This window comes from Coturnix japonica, chromosome 3 (genome assembly GCF_001577835.2).
Source record: "Coturnix japonica isolate 7356 chromosome 3, Coturnix japonica 2.1, whole genome shotgun sequence".
NCBI classification, from domain to species: domain Eukaryota; kingdom Metazoa; phylum Chordata; class Aves; order Galliformes; family Phasianidae; genus Coturnix; species Coturnix japonica.
Genome location: NC_029518.1, coordinates 35,940,343 through 35,959,496, shown reverse-complemented (window position 1 = coordinate 35,959,496; position 19,154 = coordinate 35,940,343). Strand labels below are relative to the sequence as shown.

General features: G+C 43.7%; 2 protein-coding genes across 4 annotated transcripts in view; one reads left to right on the top strand and one right to left on the bottom strand.

The window, feature by feature from the left end:
* Positions 1-1,294: 1,294 nt before the first annotated feature.
* Positions 1,295-13,484, top strand: CCSAP (centriole, cilia and spindle associated protein). Of its 2 annotated transcripts, none has more exons than XM_015857866.2 (3): positions 1,295-1,811; positions 6,261-6,568; positions 7,949-13,484. In XM_015857866.2, the coding sequence occupies exons 1-3, from the start codon at positions 1,310-1,312 to the stop codon at positions 8,120-8,122; spliced, it is 984 nt and encodes a 327-aa protein (XP_015713352.1). In that variant the 5' UTR covers positions 1,295-1,309; the 3' UTR covers positions 8,123-13,484. The 2 variants fall into 2 exon arrangements, with proteins under 2 accessions (XP_015713352.1, XP_015713351.1); XM_015857865.2 differs by having other exon boundaries at positions 1,295-1,832.
* Positions 12,991-19,154, bottom strand: part of RAB4A (RAB4A, member RAS oncogene family) — a 20,647-nt gene continuing 14,483 nt past the window's right edge. For both annotated transcript variants that reach the window (XM_015857868.2, XM_015857867.2), the window contains 3 exons: positions 19,053-19,148; positions 16,642-16,802; positions 12,991-15,490 (listed from right to left, as the gene is read on the bottom strand). In XM_015857868.2, the coding sequence (XP_015713354.1) occupies positions 16,687-16,802; positions 19,053-19,148 (212 nt within the window). In that variant the 3' untranslated portion in view covers positions 12,991-15,490; positions 16,642-16,686. The remainder of the gene's footprint in view (positions 15,491-16,641; positions 16,803-19,052; positions 19,149-19,154) is intronic.

The window sequence follows — 19,154 nt, the reverse complement described above, 5'->3', positions numbered from 1 at the left end:
GGCAGAACTAAGATCGTCCAGGGAAAAGGGCCTTAAAAGGGAAAAGCACATCTAGAATTTGTGTTCTGGTTCAAATGATGTCTTTATTTAGATTTTTAATGAAGGAAAGCAACAGCAGAATACGTGAGGGAGGAAATTCTTATACTCATAAATAATGTAGTTCTTCATTCAGGCATCTGTGGAGCTGAAGCTACTTAATAACCGGCTACTCTCAGCCTGTGTATGTAGATCTCTGCCATGAGACACTGAAGCCAAAACTCATTAGGATTAAAGAAATAAATGTTTACATAGCTACGCTGAGCACATCCAGAGCTGCTGTGCTGAGGAGCTGGAGCAGCCCTTTTGTGTGAGCATGGAGCTGTGCTAAGAGGCTCTCACAGGAACTGTCTTTCATCTCTGTCAACTGGCTCAGTGTCCTCCTCCAGAGCCACAAACATGCCTCAGGGCTGGGTAGGGGAGATGGCTGGCACACTGGGCCCTACTGCCTGGCCTTAGGGGCCCTGTCCCACTAGGCCCATCACTGTGATGGGCCATGAGGAATGTGTGTGGGTAAGGTGTGGCTGTTGGCATAGGCTCAGCTGGGTGTCTCCATAGGCTTCTGTGACAGGTCTTGTTGCACAAACTGCCCCTGGTTAGTTCCCAAGCGTGCCTGCTGCCAAGCTGCCCATCACCAGAGGATGTGTTGCAAGAGATTCAGGACGAACTGGAATGCATGGACAGCTGGGTGCTCACTGTCATGGCAGTGAGGAAAAATGACCCTCAAAAAGCGTGGCACGGTGAAGGTGAGGGGTCATAACAGCAATCTGGTGCTGTTTGCTAAGTGCTGACAAGCTGTGGCCTGCCCGGAGAGAAAAGGTGGAGCTGGCAGCATGCCGGCCTGCTGTTGTGGTGCTGGGGTCCCTGTGTGAAGGCTGAAGCACCAGTTAATGGCTGTGAGGAGGTCTGTGTTCCCCAAATATGGCCACGTCAACCACAGCAGAGGGTTGTTTCCCCTGAGGAGAGGGGAAGCCTCCTCAGCCAAGCTCTGAGCTGGGAGCACCAGCATCCAGCCTGCAATCCCAGCTGCCCAGCCAGTGCTTTCCTTGTGGCTCAGAACGCCACTCAGCACAGAATTACAGCTTCTGGACAGCAGGCAGATGCTATGAACCCAGGCCTGTCATCCGCCATAAATGTCATCTCCCTGCACACCCCTGCTTTACTGGGGAGCAACCCACGCTCCTCCCTGGCCCAGGTGTCAGATCAAGGCCGTGGGCTGTAGCGCTGTCCCGCCGCCCTCCCGCGATCCGTCAGTGCCCCCCTGTGGCGGATCATGGCCCCGTTCGGTTCCTCCGCCCGCCCCGCCGCTGGGTGGCTCTGTGTCCGGGAGCCGCGAGGCGGCCCGTGCTGTGTTGGGGCGGCGTGGAGCCGCGATTGGCGCTGCGGGAGGGGCGGGGCGGGTGTCCGCTGTTTGGATTTAAACGTTGCAGCGGGAGGGGCGGGCTCGGCCGGCGGCGCAGCGTTACGAGGCGATCCGCTCTCGGCTGTCGCCATGGTGGTGCCGGCGCGGCGCGTGAAGACGGAGTACATGAAGCGCTTCAAGGAGCCCAAGTGGGAGTCGTGCGGCGCCTGCTACCTGGAGCTGCTGCGATACCGCCTCAGCCGCCGCCTCCTGGAGCAGGCGCACCGGCCGTGGCTGTGGGACGGCTGGGAGCAGGACAGCGCCGGAGGCAGCGGCGGCAGCAGCACCGCCGGGTCCCCATCGCCGCCGGCAGCGGGCAGCCCTCCGCCCGCAAACGAGGAGGAAGCGGCGGAGGCGGGACGGGCCGGCCCCGGTAGGAGCGAGGGGGATGGAGGTGAGGGCGGCGGGGATGGCGGTGTGTGCCTCAGCTGGGTCAGGTGCGTGGCCGCGGCTGGCGGGGGAGGCCCGGCCTTGACGGTGCCGCAGTGTGGGTGAGCGGCTTCGGGTGCAGCGAATAGGGCGGGAGTACGGAGAAATGTGGGATTTACTTGCTCGGGGAGAAGCCTATCCGTTAACTGAGGCTGTGGGACCTCAGGGAGCTGCGACGCTGAGAAGCTGGGCGTCCCTTTAAAGGACCGCGTTGTGGTAACTCATCCTGAGTCACAGCCGCTTATGTAAACGGTTGCTATGGGAGCAGCGCATCCCTGCAATTATATAAGCAGGTTCTCTGGCCGAAGTGGCGGCACCAAGCTAGGCTGTGTGCCAGTGACTGGCACATAATGTGCTGCCCTGGACCTGCATGTGATGTTCTGGCTTAGCTGAACTCTGTGTCCCTGCTGGTACATGAGCTTTGTGGTCTTGGCTTTGAAGCCATGGACAGGCAAGTCAGTAGCCCTGAGCAAGTGAAGAGCTGTGGTCCTCAAGCAACGTGGGCCTGTGTGCCACCCAGCTGTCATATGCCTGCTGAAATGCTGCTGAGCTGAAACACAGCTCTTCAGTGTTGGGAGAAAATGCCAACAGGAATGGTTTGGGATGCTCTTCAGAACAAGGTCTGTTTGAGTTAAGGAGCTGGAGGTACGTACAGCTGCTGGTTGCCGGGGTAAAGCACTCCATCCCTCCAAAGCCATGCAGCCATGGCAGCAGCTCACTGAGATGGGACCAGGCTGGAGTTCCTTGGTAGCTTGGTAACTTCACTATGGCTCCTGTAAGAGTACCTGATCCTCTCCGAGGCTCTTCCCATTTACAACAGGAGGGGAAACCTGTATCTAATCTTCATGTCTTTGCAGAGTGACTTGGGATAAGCAGTCTTCCAGCAGGCATTTTAAAAGCTTTACCAAAAGGTCTGAGAGCAATTCAGCTTTGGCAGCTGGATTAAGTGGAAATTTACTGTATATTCAAGTACAGCTTGCTGTACAATCAGAAGGCAAGCGACTCAGTATTAAGCAATTCTAAAGGTGCTATTTTCTTTTGTTCAGTGACTTCCTAATTAAAAAGCACGGAAGATATAACATACAAACCACCACCCCTGAATCCTTCATTGTTCAACTGCTTTTATTTTTCTGGAGGGCCTTAATTACAGTGAGATGCTGTGGGGGCAGTGAGTGTGCTCATGTCAGTGGTGTTTTTTGTCTTCTCAATCTGCCATCCACCCACATGCTGCAGCATCCCGGTTGGGTTGTTACCTGCCTACTGCTGCTTCTCTCTCTTCTGGAGGGAACCAGATTTCTGCTAAGGGTTTGTGGTGAGTATGCTTGGCCAGCAGTAATGTTGCTGAAACAACATGTGCAGTGTTATTACCATTATTGTGCTGTTATTACCAGCATGAACCTATGAGATGGCAAACAGGGACAAGTGCATTTCCTTGCTGTATCTGAGAGATATTAAGGTGCACTTTTGGCAGCTTTGGCTTAATTCCTTCTGGCTCTTCACACAGTTCTGCTCTGTAGAATGCATTCAGGCCTGGATGTGCTTCAGATGTGATCCAATACAATCTTGACCTAAATCAACTGGTCTAGTTGACACACACTCAAAGCTGTCAACCCCATGGGCTGGTAAGTGAATGACAGGAGCTCTTGGCAGTGGTACTTGCTGCTTGTGAAATGATACTGTTGCGCACACATCCAGGGCTAGGCCATCTTTCCAGCTTTATTGTGACTTTTTTTTGCCTTCAGCCCTTTTATAGAGGTCTTAAATGACAGCAGTGAGAACTCTGTGTCAAAGCAGTTGCCACACAATAGACTGGATTAGCACATCCAGGTTTCAAACACCCAGTTTCAGGCTTGTTCCCTGATCTGTCATGATGCTGTAGGAGTATTCACTGACTCAGCTGCCCAGGGAGGAGTAGCTGATGGCAGAAGAAAAGACTAACAGTGTCAGTGTGGGGATCTGCAGTGATCCAAGGACACTTCAGTATCTTCTGGGTTGAAACAAGCTTTGCTGTCAAGCCAGACACAACTTTCTTCAGCGGGTGAATCTAATCAACTCAACTGCTGTGTTGCTGGTCACTCAAATGTGCCAGTGCCTCATGAGGCTGATCATAAAGCAATGCTGCTCCGTTGGTAGTAAATAGTAACTACTTTATGCTCAGCTCTAGTCAGTTTGTGCCTCTCTTCAAGAGGTCTTGGAGACCTGCCTGGTTGGGAGAAGTTTGTGCTTAAGCTACCATGGTGTGTAGGAGACTGCTTGGGCAGCTCTCAATATGACTGGGGGCAGTCAATATGGCCTAGTGTTCCCTGCTTTATTCCAAAATGCTTCTGAACCTGCGGTACTAAAGGGCAGATGCTTCTATGTAAGGTAGTGCTGATCTCTCAGACTTGAGGGTCTGATCAGAAGGTTGTTGGTACCTCCAGCAGAGCCTTTGACATGGGAGTCTCATCAGCCATGTAGAGCATGAGCAGCTTTAGAGGGGGAGGAAAGCACCATCAGATCCTCTCCAAGTCGTTGAAGGGGAGCTGTTATGTAAGTTGGGTGATGCCAGAGGACTGAAGTGACCTTTTCTGAGCAGGAGCTTCCTACCGCCATGTTGGGTGGGCCTGGCAGCCTTGTTGTGCTGCTAAGCACTTAATCCCCTCCTGTCCTGTGTGCTCTGTTTAGCATCCATGATGCGGTTTTTAAACGTTCCTAGTTTTTTCCCTGTGCTGGTTAATCCCTGTAATGCCGCAGCCAGTCAGTTGGGTTTCTTGTTCTATTCACAGCATGCATTTAGCAGTGCCTGCCTGAGCTGGCACACTGTGGGGGAAGGAGACAGTAGGTGTTGCTGATAGTTGAGCTTCCTGAGTAGCTGGGTTTGATTCCTTCCTTGCTTTTCTGCCTTGCTGCAAAGGAGTGCCTGGCAAAATATCTTGGCTATGAAATGTAATTGGCTGTTTAAAGCATCCACCTTGTACCTTCTGAGTCTTATATATGTGAATTGTGGGAGTTAGCTCATTAAAATGCCTGCTCTAATAGCAGGTGCACATAAGGTGCCGAAGCATACTGTGGTATACAGCATTTACTGCAAGACGGTTCAAGATTCTGCATGCCACTTACTCATACGCTTTTATAGCTATTTTGGGATCAGCTGGCTTCGTCATTTCTGCACCAGCTGGGACTGTATCTGAGCGAGCTGCATCCAGGCTTGTCTGCTGCCTTGAAGTAATAAAGCCGTGCTACCAATGCAACCGTGGAGACTCCCCACTTTTCTTTGAGGACTCTAAATGCCATCTCTGTCCTGTGAACTACTCCAGCATCGCTCTGTTCTGCTGTAGGGATGGAAGGTGCAGTTTCTCCTTGAAAGCAGGATACGACATACCAAAATAAAAGCACTCCTATCAGATTTGACGACAATTTGCCTCCCCTTCAGTGTCTTACTTTCTGAAATATCACTGCAGTGCTCAAAACAGTGCCTCCTTCCTTCCTTCTGATATGGTCTCTTTTATGCAGAAGGAGGACCAGCCTGTCCCCTCTTAGGAGTGGGCGGTGTGGAGAAACTTGTGGGTAATATGGTTTTGCAAGGAAATAACCTATGTGCTGCAAGGCTAAAAAGCGCTGTTGGACTGATAATCAGTGTGCTGGGTGGGTAGCGCCCATTCTGGCAGAGCTGGGTGTGTGCTGTAATGAAACTAAAGCAGTGTCAGATTGCTCTTGCCTGAAGGTCATTTGGTAAATCAAAGCAATTAGCATGAATGATCCCTGTTGTGTCATAGGGATGGACAAGTCCTTCTGCTTTTAATGGCAGGACTTAAGTAAAATCTGATATTGTTGTTTGTGGTCCACACTGCAATGTGTCAGCTAGCCTTAATCTAGATTATTTCATTCAACACCAGTGGAGGAATCTTTCCATAACCGGTAGCGTCATACTCCCCTTTCCTCTGCAGACAATCAAGTTATCTGTATGAATAACTGGGGAGCTGGAAAAAGAATCGCTCTCTTCTTTCAGTCAAAGCTTATAGCATGAGGGATTTATTCTCTGGCTGGCAGCACCTACCTGCTACTCAGCAGCCCATCTGCTCGCTGTCTGAAAGATGGAAGGATGAAACAGTGAAGGCAGGAGAGCACTGGAAACTGCATGTACAGCACTGCTTGGAGCTATCAGGCATCTGTAGCCTCACTAGTGAAAGGTGTGTTTAAACGTGGCAGCTGATATATAGAGGGACAGGCTTGGAAATACTCATCACTAAAGGGTGAAAGCATTTAAGCAAGGCAGGCTTCTAATGCTAAGGAATTAGTGACTTCTTTCTAAAAGAAAAAAGCACAGCTTGATGTATGAAGAGGCTGCGCAGATCAAACAGTAGCATGTTGTCATTGAAACTTAAAGCAGAAAAATTATTATTATTATTTTCAGAAAAAGAAAGACAAGATCAGGAAAAGCACCAGAAAGAAGAGCAAGAAAAAACTGAAGAACGTGCTTCCACGAAGGAAGCAGATAAAGCTTCCACGAAGGAAGCAGATAAAACCAGCCGTACAGGACGACGTCCGAGCCAAAGTGCCTTGTCCAGTCGTAATGATCGAAGATCAGCCAAAAGCCCTCAAAAAGCAGATGCACCAAAGGAGAATAAACACCCGTTTGCTCTGTATGGGTCAGGAGAAAGACAGACAGATACTGGAAGCCAGAAAACTCACAATGTCTGTGCTTCTGCTTCGGTGAATGAAGTAAGTAAAAGCTTCTGTTGAGGTGAGAACTGACTTAATGCCTGGGAAAGACATTGCTAATATCTAGGTAAAGTTTTTCAGAAGTGTTTTCATTTGTGATCAAATGGGGGACTGTAAGAACTTCAACAGCCTCTGTGTTTTGCTGTAGTGATAGTGTCTTACAAATAGTAGCTTGCAGTTGTGCCACAATGGAGCAGTTTTCCACTGTATCTAATTGAGTCAATAACAGTGTTGTTTTGAAGAGACCAAAGTGGCTTTTCTTTCTCCATATCAAAATGCAATAGTAGTTGCAGCATTGAAGGCCTGCAGGTACTGGAATACAGTGGAGGTCTGAATGCACAGGTCTTTAAGGATGCATAGAGCCATTCTACCTCTAGGAAGCTCAGAGGTTTCATCAGGCAGGAACCCATCTGCCCATAGATGTGATGATCAGTGCTGTAAGAAAAGGATAGGTATGGGATGAGAGGTGAGTGATGCCACTTCTAGATTGAGTACTGGTTATGTGCATTCATACTGGTCACAGCAGGCATCAGCATTTTCTAGCAGAGTGTGCTTCAAAACTGGGGCTGTGACCTGTGGTCCCTGTTGCTGCAGTTGTCACTGAAGTTAACATCTTCATATGGCAGTCAAGAGCTTGGGATAGGTATGGAGGGAGAAGCAGAGGAAAGCAGAGAAATACACTTCAGCTGTTGATAGGTCTGACAGTACAATGCTGTCTTTAGGTTTATTGCTGTAACATCTCAGCTTCAAATTATCTAAGCTGTGCAGGCAACACTCTGCCACTAGCAATGCTTCTGTAAGGAGGGACTACTGACTGCCTGGTTAGGTCATTTTTCCTCTTATCTGACATGGGAGATTTTAAGATCTCTCAATGGAAATAAGTAAGCATGGAAGCTGGCTCCTGAGACCAATCTTGGGGAAACTGTATAATTCTTAATACAGAAACATGTGTTCCTGTGGTAAGTTCTGAAGATCAAGAAGTTCTTTAGTGTCTTATAAAGAGTCTGTAAGGACTGATCATAGTACTGAGCTTAGATTTTAAGGGTTGCTTGGGTGTACTGGAGTATAATTAAGCATATTAAACAGTAGAAAGAGGAGAAAGGAGGCTTATTGAATATCAGAGTAATGTTAAGACAAACATTTTGAATGTTTAGACACTTAGCAGCACAGAATGGGAAAAATGCAGACTAGAGTTTGAGGCATTTCTTTAATGGAAATGCACGTAACTTTTGGGTAGTGGTGCAAGTTCTAGAAGAAGGTATTTTGGTAGCAAACTGTTTCTTCACAATAGTGGTAGAGATGAAGCAGAAGTGACCCTTGACTTTGCTGTGGGGTTCCTAGCCCGTTTTCCTCCTTGTAATGCTAATTCTGATCTTCTAGATTCATGAATCTGCTCTACGAGCAAAGAACAGGAGACAAGTGGAGAAAAGGAAGCTTTCTCAGAGGCGAGTACGATCAGCAGAAGCAGAGAAAGCCTGGCGGATAAAGCCTTCCCCACCAGATAACCCCTGGATGACAGAGTACATGAGATGCTACTCGGCAAGAGCTCGCTGAATTTGGATTCAACTTAGGCACCTTTATAAAGAAGTTATGCATATCAGGACACTGGTGCAAGGAACCAAACTACTTATGCAAGGTTTTTATAGGGAGTTTCCAGCTGTTAAAATATTTGTTAAAGTATTTTTATCTCGGCTACCTACCTCACAGTGGGGTGTCTAGTTGGAGCCATAACGTTTAAAGAGGCTTTTAAATATAGCTACCCAAATTTTTAATCAATTCCCCTTTTGGGAATCTTTCTAATGAGTTTCAATTGACTTGTTTTGAGGGGGGGAGGGAGGCTTTGCATACTGGCAATCAAGACAAACTCTTATTGATCTTGGTTATGAATAATCTGTTGCCCCTTACTTTAAAAGATCAAGTCCTCCAAATCACAGGAAGGTGGTGCTGAGGGGGACTTGGAAGGTGTGACGGAGGTGCCTTTGCATTTATGTTACTATTAAGTCCATACTACTACCAGAATAAATATATTAAAACAGACAACAGGAAAGTGATTGGGTTTGGTAAGCAGCACTATTGGGAGTGGATGCTTCAGACAGACAAATGCCAAGTGTTGTCTGCATACAGAAGTTTAAAAGGGGAAAAAAAGCAATTAGTAAATCTGCTGATCCTTAATTTTCATTGCTTCTTCCAAGGTTATTTGTAATGAAGTACTAACTTTCAGAGCAAGAAACAGCTGCAGAATTATTTTGCTGCTGCTGTGCCCGTTGCACTGAATAACTGGAAGACAATCATTACCTGATAGCTGCTGCTCAAAAAGCAGCTGCTTGTTCTACAAGTATCAACTTGGCACCACTGTACTGAGCTTGCAGTCACACTTATTCTGTGCTGTACGATGTAAATGCTGGTTTATCAGAGCAGGCTGCCTTCTGTTCAGTGAAGTCTATTTTTATTACTTATGAATATCTATCTATGCTCGGTGGGGCTAGACTGCAACCTGTATTCCGTTTGGTGGTATTGTATGAGTGTACTATTAGTGGTCTCTAACTTAAACCATTTTTGATTAAAATTTAGATGAAGTAGAGGAGCCTTTGCCTTCTGCCTCAGGGTTGGTGCATAACTCCTCATTGAGGGGGGTGAGAGTTAGGGGAGGAAGGAAAGGGTACCCTGCAGTAGAGTACATAATGGAGTTTGAATGCTTTCACTTTGTAGGTTTTTCTTTTACATACATAATCTGTCAAACCCACGGTGTTTTTTAAACTCAAGCTGCTGTGAATGATTTGTTTGAAGATTAAGCTTTAGGCAGACAACTATGGTTGTGAGCTTCAAAGTTTTGTTCAGATGTGCTGTGTTAGTTATATACGTCGTTTACCTTACTTTAACAGTTCTGAAGCTTGCTTCTTACAGACTAGACTATTTCTCACAGGAAGCGCACTTACACTGCTGCAGCCTGTGCTGGTCTGTGCTTCACTACACAATCTTGGTGAGTAAGCAGGACTAGAACTGCTGCTGCAACAGGGACAGCTAAATGCTGAGTGAAGTCATTGCAGATCTTCAAGTAATCGTGGGAAGACCAAGTATTGTTGCCTTCTGATCTTATTACATCATTATGATTAATGAAACCTTCACTAGGAATTTTTAGAGTCTGTGAAGTTATAACCTGATTTTCAAGCATAAAACTTCAAAAATCCAAACAGCCCACGTTCAGGACTACCTATGAGAGATTTTGAGCTTTTAAACTTTTTTAAAGTACAGTTGTCTTATCCATAAAGAATGACTATTCCAACTTCTCAGCAAACAACAGTTTAGAACTACTTAAACTGATGCAAAACTATCCAATAGGATGTTTTTATTCTATACGAGTTTATTTCCTTGTGTACCATTTTCCTATTTAAACACATTTACAGCAGCTATTTAAGCTGCTTTGACACATTTTTCAGTTCAGAAATCCACCCTAGCTTTGAACAACAGTATCAAAGCACTCAGTGGTACCTAAAAGCCTTGTTGTTGTCCAGAACACCACATACACACACCTCTTGTCTTTGCGGACTTCATGAACTGGCAGATGAACTATGTGCCCTCAGCACATTTTGTTGCATTAAGCAGGTTCCTTGGTGGAACTTGTCTTGCCATGCATTCCACGCCAGTTTCTAGAGTTCCCGCTGAGAATGGGGGAAGCCAAGATGTCTGCCTTAAGTACTCATTCTTGGATAAGCTGCATTTCCTATTGGATTTTAGTCTTGTGGTTGTAACTGTTTTCTGCCTTGGATACTGGGTACCCAACCTGAAAAGGCTCCAACAAGCTTGTTTTCATGGTCTGCAGAACATGATAAATATTCAACAGCGTCTGAACAGCTCTGTACTGAGGAAATACTCCTGTTTTTATCCTTGTCCAGACAAGAGCTGTTCCCCAGCAAAAAAAAAAAAAAAGAGAAATTGTTAGACAGCAGTGGCACTAACTGGTTATTATGTGAATCACTTGTGCTTTTTCAAATGGTCTGTAGCTACAAATAATCTGGAGTGCTCTGTTGGTACTATCTTAATTGAGAAACACAATGCCTGAAGTGAGGGGCAAATTATTCTGCTGATTATGTAGCTTTCTTATATTTGGGTATTTGACTTTTTAAAGGCAAAAAGCTAGGAGGCTTGTTTAGACTGTGTGAAATAGTATAGTCCTGATCACCCCAAGCTGTATATGCACAGTATTTGATGTGTCAGGCCAAAGTCTGGAAAACCATTTTTGTGTTATGACATGAAATTTGATGGAAAGTCTTTTTTTAAATCACAAAAGCTTTAGTTGTATTAATGGATTGATAGAATAGGATGTTCTGCATTAAATTTAACTTGCTTAAAAGTGGGGGACTTAATGAATGTTTACACTATCAATTAAGAAAGTAAGTTCTGACTTGTCTTGCAATTGACTGTTGAGTTCAGTCAAGTGATGAAAACTTCTCACACCTGTTTTACAAGTAAAACTTTGTAAGAACACAGTTAATACTCAAGTTGTCCAGTCTTCACGAATGTTTACTCCTTTCAGTTTCTCAAAGCACTTTTAGCTAAGTGATATTAGACCCGCACAACGCATAATGCTGCAACTTAACTGTAGTGTTGTACAGGCTAGTGTTTACGGTGTGAGCTGTTGCAATGAAAACTGCATTTGAGTGTCCCTGTGAAGTATAGTAGCATGCCTGTTCAGTCACTGCTGTCACATCTTCGCAGCTATCAACTCCAGATTTCTTTACTGGAAGTCTGAAATAGTCAGGGTGATACTTAATTGAGAGCCAAACTTATTTGTTAGGAACAGACCTGAATTTCTGATAAATAATTCTATTGAGGTAGCCAATGCATATTCAAGTTCTATCATGTAAGGAAATGCATCTGCCCTTCTAACTTTTTAACATTATAAAGGCCTCTGACCTTTTTGTAACCATGAGGACCAAAAGCTAGCAAGCTGAGGAGCTGTCCAGTAAACCTGCATGTGCCAACTTACTTTCGAGCTCTGTTTCTGCACTAAGCAGCAAAGCCATATGTAGAGCCTGACTTAACACCTTGACAATAGCACCTATACAATTAGGCGTAGAAGAGAAAGGGAAGCTGCCTCAGCTCCTGTTAGCACTGGATTCACTTTAAAAATTATATAGGGGGAAATAAATAGCATCTAAGCTTGAAGCAATATGTGTTTTTTAAGGTTTTTAATAGTACTTGTTTTTAATGCTTCTGTATTGTCTATATTTAATAGTGTGGTGTCAATTTGTATATGTGAATAAAATGAGTGACAGTGTCTTGGCTGATTATACTGCTGCTTTTTGGCTCTCAGCTTTTCTGGTACAGGGTTCTCACAGACTGTGTGCAAACTATAGCTTCTATATCCCCTGTGTCTTCTCCCCTTACAAAGAGTAAATGAGAAAAGTAATTACCCAACCCCATTCTTTACCAGTAAGTCAAGTCAATCTGAGAGCTGAATTTGTGTTCTTCCTGTAGTGCGCTCTGAATTCTTAATACCCTTTCCTTACTGAGAGGTCAACTGTGTTCTCAACCTGAGTTGCCTGTTGTTCTGGAAAAGTTCTAAGAGCAAATATGGGATTCAGTTTTACAAACAGCTTCTATCTTTCAAAAAGCATCTCTCACTTCTGAAATAATGTATTCCAGGAGCTCTAGACACAGCACTGCTGAAGTCATTAGAGCAGGAAGACAGACAAGGAAGCAAGTTCCAGGTAATTGCATGTAGCTTACAGCCCTGACCTCCTTTAGGATGTGCTATATTGAAGGAGATTCCCTACTGAAACACACCTTCCTCTCTAACATGGGGTAGAAACAGCAGGGTACCAGGGTGTGGGGCCTTCCTGCCCAGTGAGAAGTCTGGGGGGAAGCTGCTGCCAGAGGGGACAGTGACTTCTTTGCTCTCTGCTGCTATGAAACACACTGCAGCAGTGCTCCAGTTTCCTACCTGCTGGTACTTTCCCAGCCAAATAGCAACTCCACTATAAATTCAGCTGAAATATTCTTTTTCCAGACTAACAGTTTGTCTTGGGGGCTTGACTTGGCACGCAAGTGTAGTACGAACAAATAGAATATGCTGTACCACCCCTAGAAAAATCCAGAAAGATTCTTTATTTCTCATTAGATACAAGCATGAAATGTAATAGGATAGGCCAGTAGCTTCACTGAAAGGCAGAACAGATTTTAATAAGACTTTTAGATCTTCTGAAGGACTCCAAGAGTTGAAGCTCTACATTCAGTAAATCCTAAGATGTGGCTGCCTGGGATTAGTTCACATAAAATTAAGCCCATTTTGCTTTGGTAAATTAATTTTACACTGAAAATCATATGTAGTCTACCATATTTATCACTAAATATTTTCATGAGCTAGGTTTGTTAAGCTTGAAATTGGTTCCACAGCAGCTATGGGCACAATGCTTGTTTTCAGAAATAAATACTCAGAGGAAAACTAGCAAACACGGCCAACATAATAAGTTTCAATCAAGTGCCAACCCCACTTCCACCATTTTAACAGTGACAGAAGGGGAGCCTTTTAGCTATGTCACAACTGGTAAGTGCTCAGCTTTCCCTTCATCATTGTACCAAGAAAACTGATTAGATGAATGGGAAATGGATTCCTCTACTATTTTTTCCAGCATTTCAGTAACAGTTTGGTGTTTCAGAACGTTCCCCTTCACTTCACCGTCCTCCACAACTCTGGCTAAAATGCAAAACATCAGAGCTGAACAGCAGGCCATTGGGACCGGCAGAGGAACTAACTGCATCCAGCCTCTACTACAGGGGACTGCTTTTGGTAACTCCACCTGATTTTGGAGTAGTGTAAGGCAAATGAAGTTGTTATGACTGACAGGTAAGGTTTATTTGGAGTTCTTCCTTTTACAGTCTTGTAAATACTGAATTAAGATGCCTCAAAAAAAAACCAACCAAAAAACATTTTATAGAGCACAGAATATGCGTTAGGAAGAATTATTATTAGTCATGCAACAAATCTAAATCCTAAATAAAACAGAGGACACAGCAGAGAGCTGTAACAAAGACTTTTAAAAGACTTAGCAGTCTTTTAAAGACATACTGTGTCCTGGAAGGGTCTGGGTTAATTAAATTATTTCATATTTTTATTTCAGAGATAGCCAAGGTATATAGTTTTGAGATACACAACCATTTGAACCAAAGATGTCAGGACAGTTATTTTTTCCACGATTCTAATACCATGGAAAGATGGAATACCTCCTTCTCTGTAGCATCCTTGGTCTGCTCGTGTGCTCAACTGCCCTCTGAATCACAGCAGCAGTTCAGCTTTCTGATTTAGTTTTTAAACGTGCATCTGACAGGTGTCCCTTAAATAAAAAATACTCACATAAAGAAAATAAAGCATGTTTGTCCTTGGAATTTCCATACTGTGTTCTGATGAGATAAACTATTTTCTGTGTTCATTTGCATTTCCAAAGAGACATCCAATTTCCGGTTATATAAGGAACTAAGTAGAAACATCACTAGCAATTTCTGTCCATACAAGTGAAATATCGTTTCCCTCCTGACAACAGTTGGAGTTCAGATTCCTCTAGAAACGCTTTCCACAGCTCCTTATCTGGCAATGTAAAAGCCACTTCTCTTACCCAGTCAGTTGCCATGACATTGTAATAATGATACATACTACTCATGGTTCTGTCCTCATGCTTAAGCCCTCTGCCAGTCTTTTCCGTCTCCAGCTGAGCCATGACAACAGGATTCCTAACCCCTCACCCCATACCTCCTGCCTGCCATGTAAAGAAGGCAAGAAGGGAAGTATGAACTGGTTTTGTTGTGGTTTTTTTTAAACACGGCACTATGGCTGAAGTTTCTCCTGATGAGTTTCACAGGAAGAAAGAACTACATCAGCAGCATTTATTTTCTTCTTCCTTCCTGTGAGTCTCCTGGAAGCAATGTTGACAGTGTTACGTCCCATATTTTCCCCGAAAGTTCAAAAGGAAGGGCTCTCACAAGACAGACTCATTTATCCCCCACAGGTGATTGCTTAGTTAGCAATCAGGTTAACAGAGCTGCTATAGAGCTCCTACTGTGATTGATAGGCCTCCAGAAGCCCACACCCCACCACCAGAATTACAAAACACACAGAAGATGCGCAATTCTGTTCACATATACGTACTATCTTCATGACACCGGTGCTATACAAAACATCAGAACCAAGAAAACAGGAACTCCAAAATCCACATCAGTTGACAGCCATTTGAGTGACTTAAAGTATGTTTTCCTGAACTTTTACAGTTTGATAAAGGAGCTTCAAAAGATGATATGTACAAACTGTGATAGAACAGGTGAACTTCGATAAAAATACCCTTTCCAACTTGATGCATCACCCAGACTAAGCAAACAAAACTAACCCCATGTCGAGAACCAGTCATATAAACACCTTGTCAGAATGCGGCAAAAGAAACAGAGGGGAGAAAAAACAGCCATCCCTCACTGACACTGGCAGTGGCTTTATAATTCATGGCATAAATATGAACTATTAGGCAACAGACATGGCAAAGCCTACTTGGGTTAACTTTTAGTTTCTACGATAAAAAAATAAAATATTAAACTGTTGTAGTGCAACGTTCTATCGTCATATATATATATATATATATCATGCTTTGTAAATTTACTGTTATATTATTTACAGTGTATAGTAACGCCTTCAACTAAAGGTGAAATAAAAAACAGGTAATGGAAAATGTTTACATACAGGTATCACTTTAACAACTTCCCGCTGGGTCAGCAGGTTCGCTGTGCAGGCTTTGTGCCTCGCGAAGGTTCCCGCTCCATAGCGCACGGTGCACCTCTCTGGCAGCAGCGCTCTGCTCTGTCTGTACACAGCGGAAAGATGGTTTTCAAAACTGCACAGCTTCCAAGCTTTATTTCTTCAAACACCATTTGCACGGACAGCTGTAAAATACACAACGACTCCATTGTTTATTTACATCTGACCAATCTCAGAAACTCAACCGCTGGAAATAAAAATCAATTAATGCTCACGGCTGTAGAGCCATATATAATTGGACTTAATGAATGCCCTTTTGTAGAGTTCCTCAGTTGGAGAAAGCTACTGCATGGGGGGAAAAAAAAGAGGGAGGAAAGCAGTTCAAGGATTCTTATACATTATTTAAAACTCTGAGCTTTAATTGGGAGCAAAGCTCCTGGAACAGAGAACAAAATATGAGAACATAGAATTGAATGCTGCTTTATTTAACATTTTGTAAAGCTCCTGCTGGCAGTTTGAATAATGCTGTGGACATTGACCAAACTGATAAAAATGAATACAGGACAAAAAAAAGATGTATTGACTATACTTCCAGTGACAGCTTCATTTGATATTGCGACCCTCAAGTTAGAAAAGTAAGACTGAACGATGATAGAATAACAACTACACAGCAATTTCTTAATTCCTTTCCTTAGTGACTGAGGGGGAAAGGGCTGTCCTAGCAGCCATATACATGCTGCAGAGTTGGATAATATCTCTGAATGCTGAAACATATCTAAGAACAGCTCTTTACAAGAAACGCTAACCATCAAGCTCTTCTTCAGATCAGGTTTTACAACTTCTGGCTGAGGAATAGATTATTCCTTTCCTCTGCTGAGCATCTTTAGGACACTGCACCTACTCCATAGGCTGCAGTAACATAAGAAGAGATGCTGTAGGTGACAAAGCTGCCTAAATAGCGAATATTGCTGTTTTCCAGTTGATAATTCTGCTCAAGGTAGACAGGAATCAGAATCACTCTGGGCTGGCTTTAGGTAGGGGGAAGTGTCAGCGAAGTTTGAAATCCAGTATTATCTTTCATTTTTTGGTCTTAATCTTTAAACTTTTTAAGATTACACAGAATTCCAATGTGTTATCCACAGCATCACACTGTAAAAATTCATCGGTACTTCAGCAGGAGCGTTATTTGTGCTTTGGTGCACAAAAACAAACAGCAAAGAAATTAACTCTACTGTGTGTTATTCCATTAGATTCCGTGGTGCTGCACAGGCTGTGAAAAAGCCAAGCGCTTGGTACAGCATGTTTCTCACATATGGGAAGATTTCTGTAACCTTACCTTCTGTATCTAAAGTGAGTATTTTGGATTTTGTGTTTCTCTTCTTTAACACCCACATTCCTGAGCACTTTGTGCTTGTGCTCTTCGTGGTGATCTCAGCTGTCTCAAGGCAGCATCTCCGTACTGAATACCTGAGCCCATTCTTTCCGGATCTAATTCTCCTGGGAGGAAACAAAATAGTCACAGGAGATAGATCACTTACAAATAACAACAGTATCAGAAACAAATATGTAATGACATTTTTCTCTGCAAATGGAGAGATCTGCTTCAGTTCTGTTTATTTTTAGGCAACTCCAAAACTGTACTATTTTATCCTGTAATTTCAGCTGTAGATCCTTAATCATAATGATGAGGCAGCTCATTACTGAGCCAGGCTGTGACAGTATTTTTGCTCTAACTACTTCTTAAAAAGGAAATGCCTAAAATGTGTTCTGCAAACACTGTTTCATGTTAAAAGACACACACTTCCACATTCTAATACATAAGGAAAGAAGCACTGTAAATACACCAAGCCAAACAAAAATGGGTCAGTCTGAGAGTAGGATTCCACAACGCACTGCCCAAGAGGAAACTGCCTCAGCCTTCCCTGCTTCTGCTGTCCACTGCTGTATCTGGTTTACTCCACATCCATGGCAGAAGAATTCTCACAGATACACAGAGAAACTGGTCAAGATTAGAAACAACTAGTTAAAATAAAAAATACCCCTTGAATAATTCGGATCATCCTTTCAGGTTCACTGCTTATACCTACTCCCTCTGTGAGTTGGGAAATGACACCATGCTGAGCAAGACACCAGCTTGAGGGTAGGGCTACTATTCAGAAAATACCTTAGGCAAGCTAGAGGAGCAGGACAGCAGGAATCTTGTGAAATTCAACAACTACACGAACAGAGCCTTTTACTCATGACAGAACAAGCCCAAGCACTGGTACATGCTGGGGACCAAACTAGTTAGGTAGCAACACTGCAAAAAAGGAACCGGGGATCCTAATAGAAAAAGCAACCATGAGACATAGCACACACTTGTAACAAACGGTAAATAACACACAGGGCTGTTACGGCATAAGTGTGGCCAGCAGGTTGAAGGAAGTGATTATTTTACTTCAAAGCCACATCGAATCATCCAGAACATCTAGAACCCTCTGTTCAGTTTTGCATTCTCCAGTAACAAAGGATGAACTGGAGAGAGTCCAGGAAAAGACTGCTGTGACAGTTGTAGGCTGAAGCTCAGTATGTTCAAAAAGAAGCTAAGGGAGCCATGTTTGTTTAGCCTGGAAAAGAGAAGGCTAAGAGGGATTCTAATATGCATGACTGCAGGGTCTTAAGGATGTAAAGACCAGACAGCACTCAGAAACACACAGTAAAAGGAGAAGAGGTAAGAGACACAGTCTGCACAAGGGGAATTTCTGAACACACAAAGGAAATGAAAATTTCACTGTATGCTTCAGTCAGCACTGAGACACACTGTCCAAAGGGGCTGTGGAACCTCCAGTCTCAGAGCACCTCACACTGTGCCTTGACATACTCTGGGCAACCTGCTTTCACTTTGAAGCTGGATCTAAAACAGGAAGCTGGACCAGAGACCTCCAGTGGTTCTCTCCAGACTCAATTTTTTCATGGCTCAGTGCCTAACTGCTGATAGAAGGGACAGGACAGGCAGCTTACAGGAAGCAGGACTTACTTCTGTTATGGTAACACCTCTTTATATCAGTTATGGGAATACAGAATTGTGACTAACTTAGCCATATGCTGCTTTTTGTTGTTGGCTTTGCTTTCCTTTTTTTGAATTTTGTTGTGTTTTTATTATTTGTTTGTTTTATTTAAAATGAAGGAGGTTGTTTGGCATTGATTTTGATGCAATAATGAGGAAATTCCTATGAAAATATTGTACTATTTTCAAGCTTGCCCACTTGCACTGGGAAGCTTTCTGACATATTTCTAGATCTGCAGAAAGAAAAATAACTTCAACTGAAGCCAGGAAGGTCACATCAGAGAAACAGAGTTGCTAGGAAACATCCCTGGTATTCTGTGTTAAGCATTCAAATTCTCTTGACCATATTGCCTGCAGTATATGAGAAGCAGAATTAAAAGTTACACCCTTACACCAAGTTTTTCTTCTGCTTTGCTACAGCTGTCTAATGTCAGGCTTCATGGTTGTATGCACATAATCCACAGAACAAGCAAGCTACATACTGAGCTCACTATTAAGGTAAATGCTGTACATCCACAATCCACCTCTCCCCCTTTTCAGGTATACAGATCTTTCTTGCTTGTTCATTGCCGTGAAAACATATGGCTATAAAACGAATGTGTTATATTACCACAACTAGATAACTTTAGATGTTGATACTTAAATTCACAGTTTATGTTTCTAGGAAAAAAAAGATTAAAGTAATATTAACTTCTGCTTACCTGATTCAATTTTATTGAGTATTTTTCTTGCACACTGTACAAAGGCCTCTTCAACATTTTCCCCTGTTAGTGCACTTGTTTCCAAGAACATCAGCTCTGCAT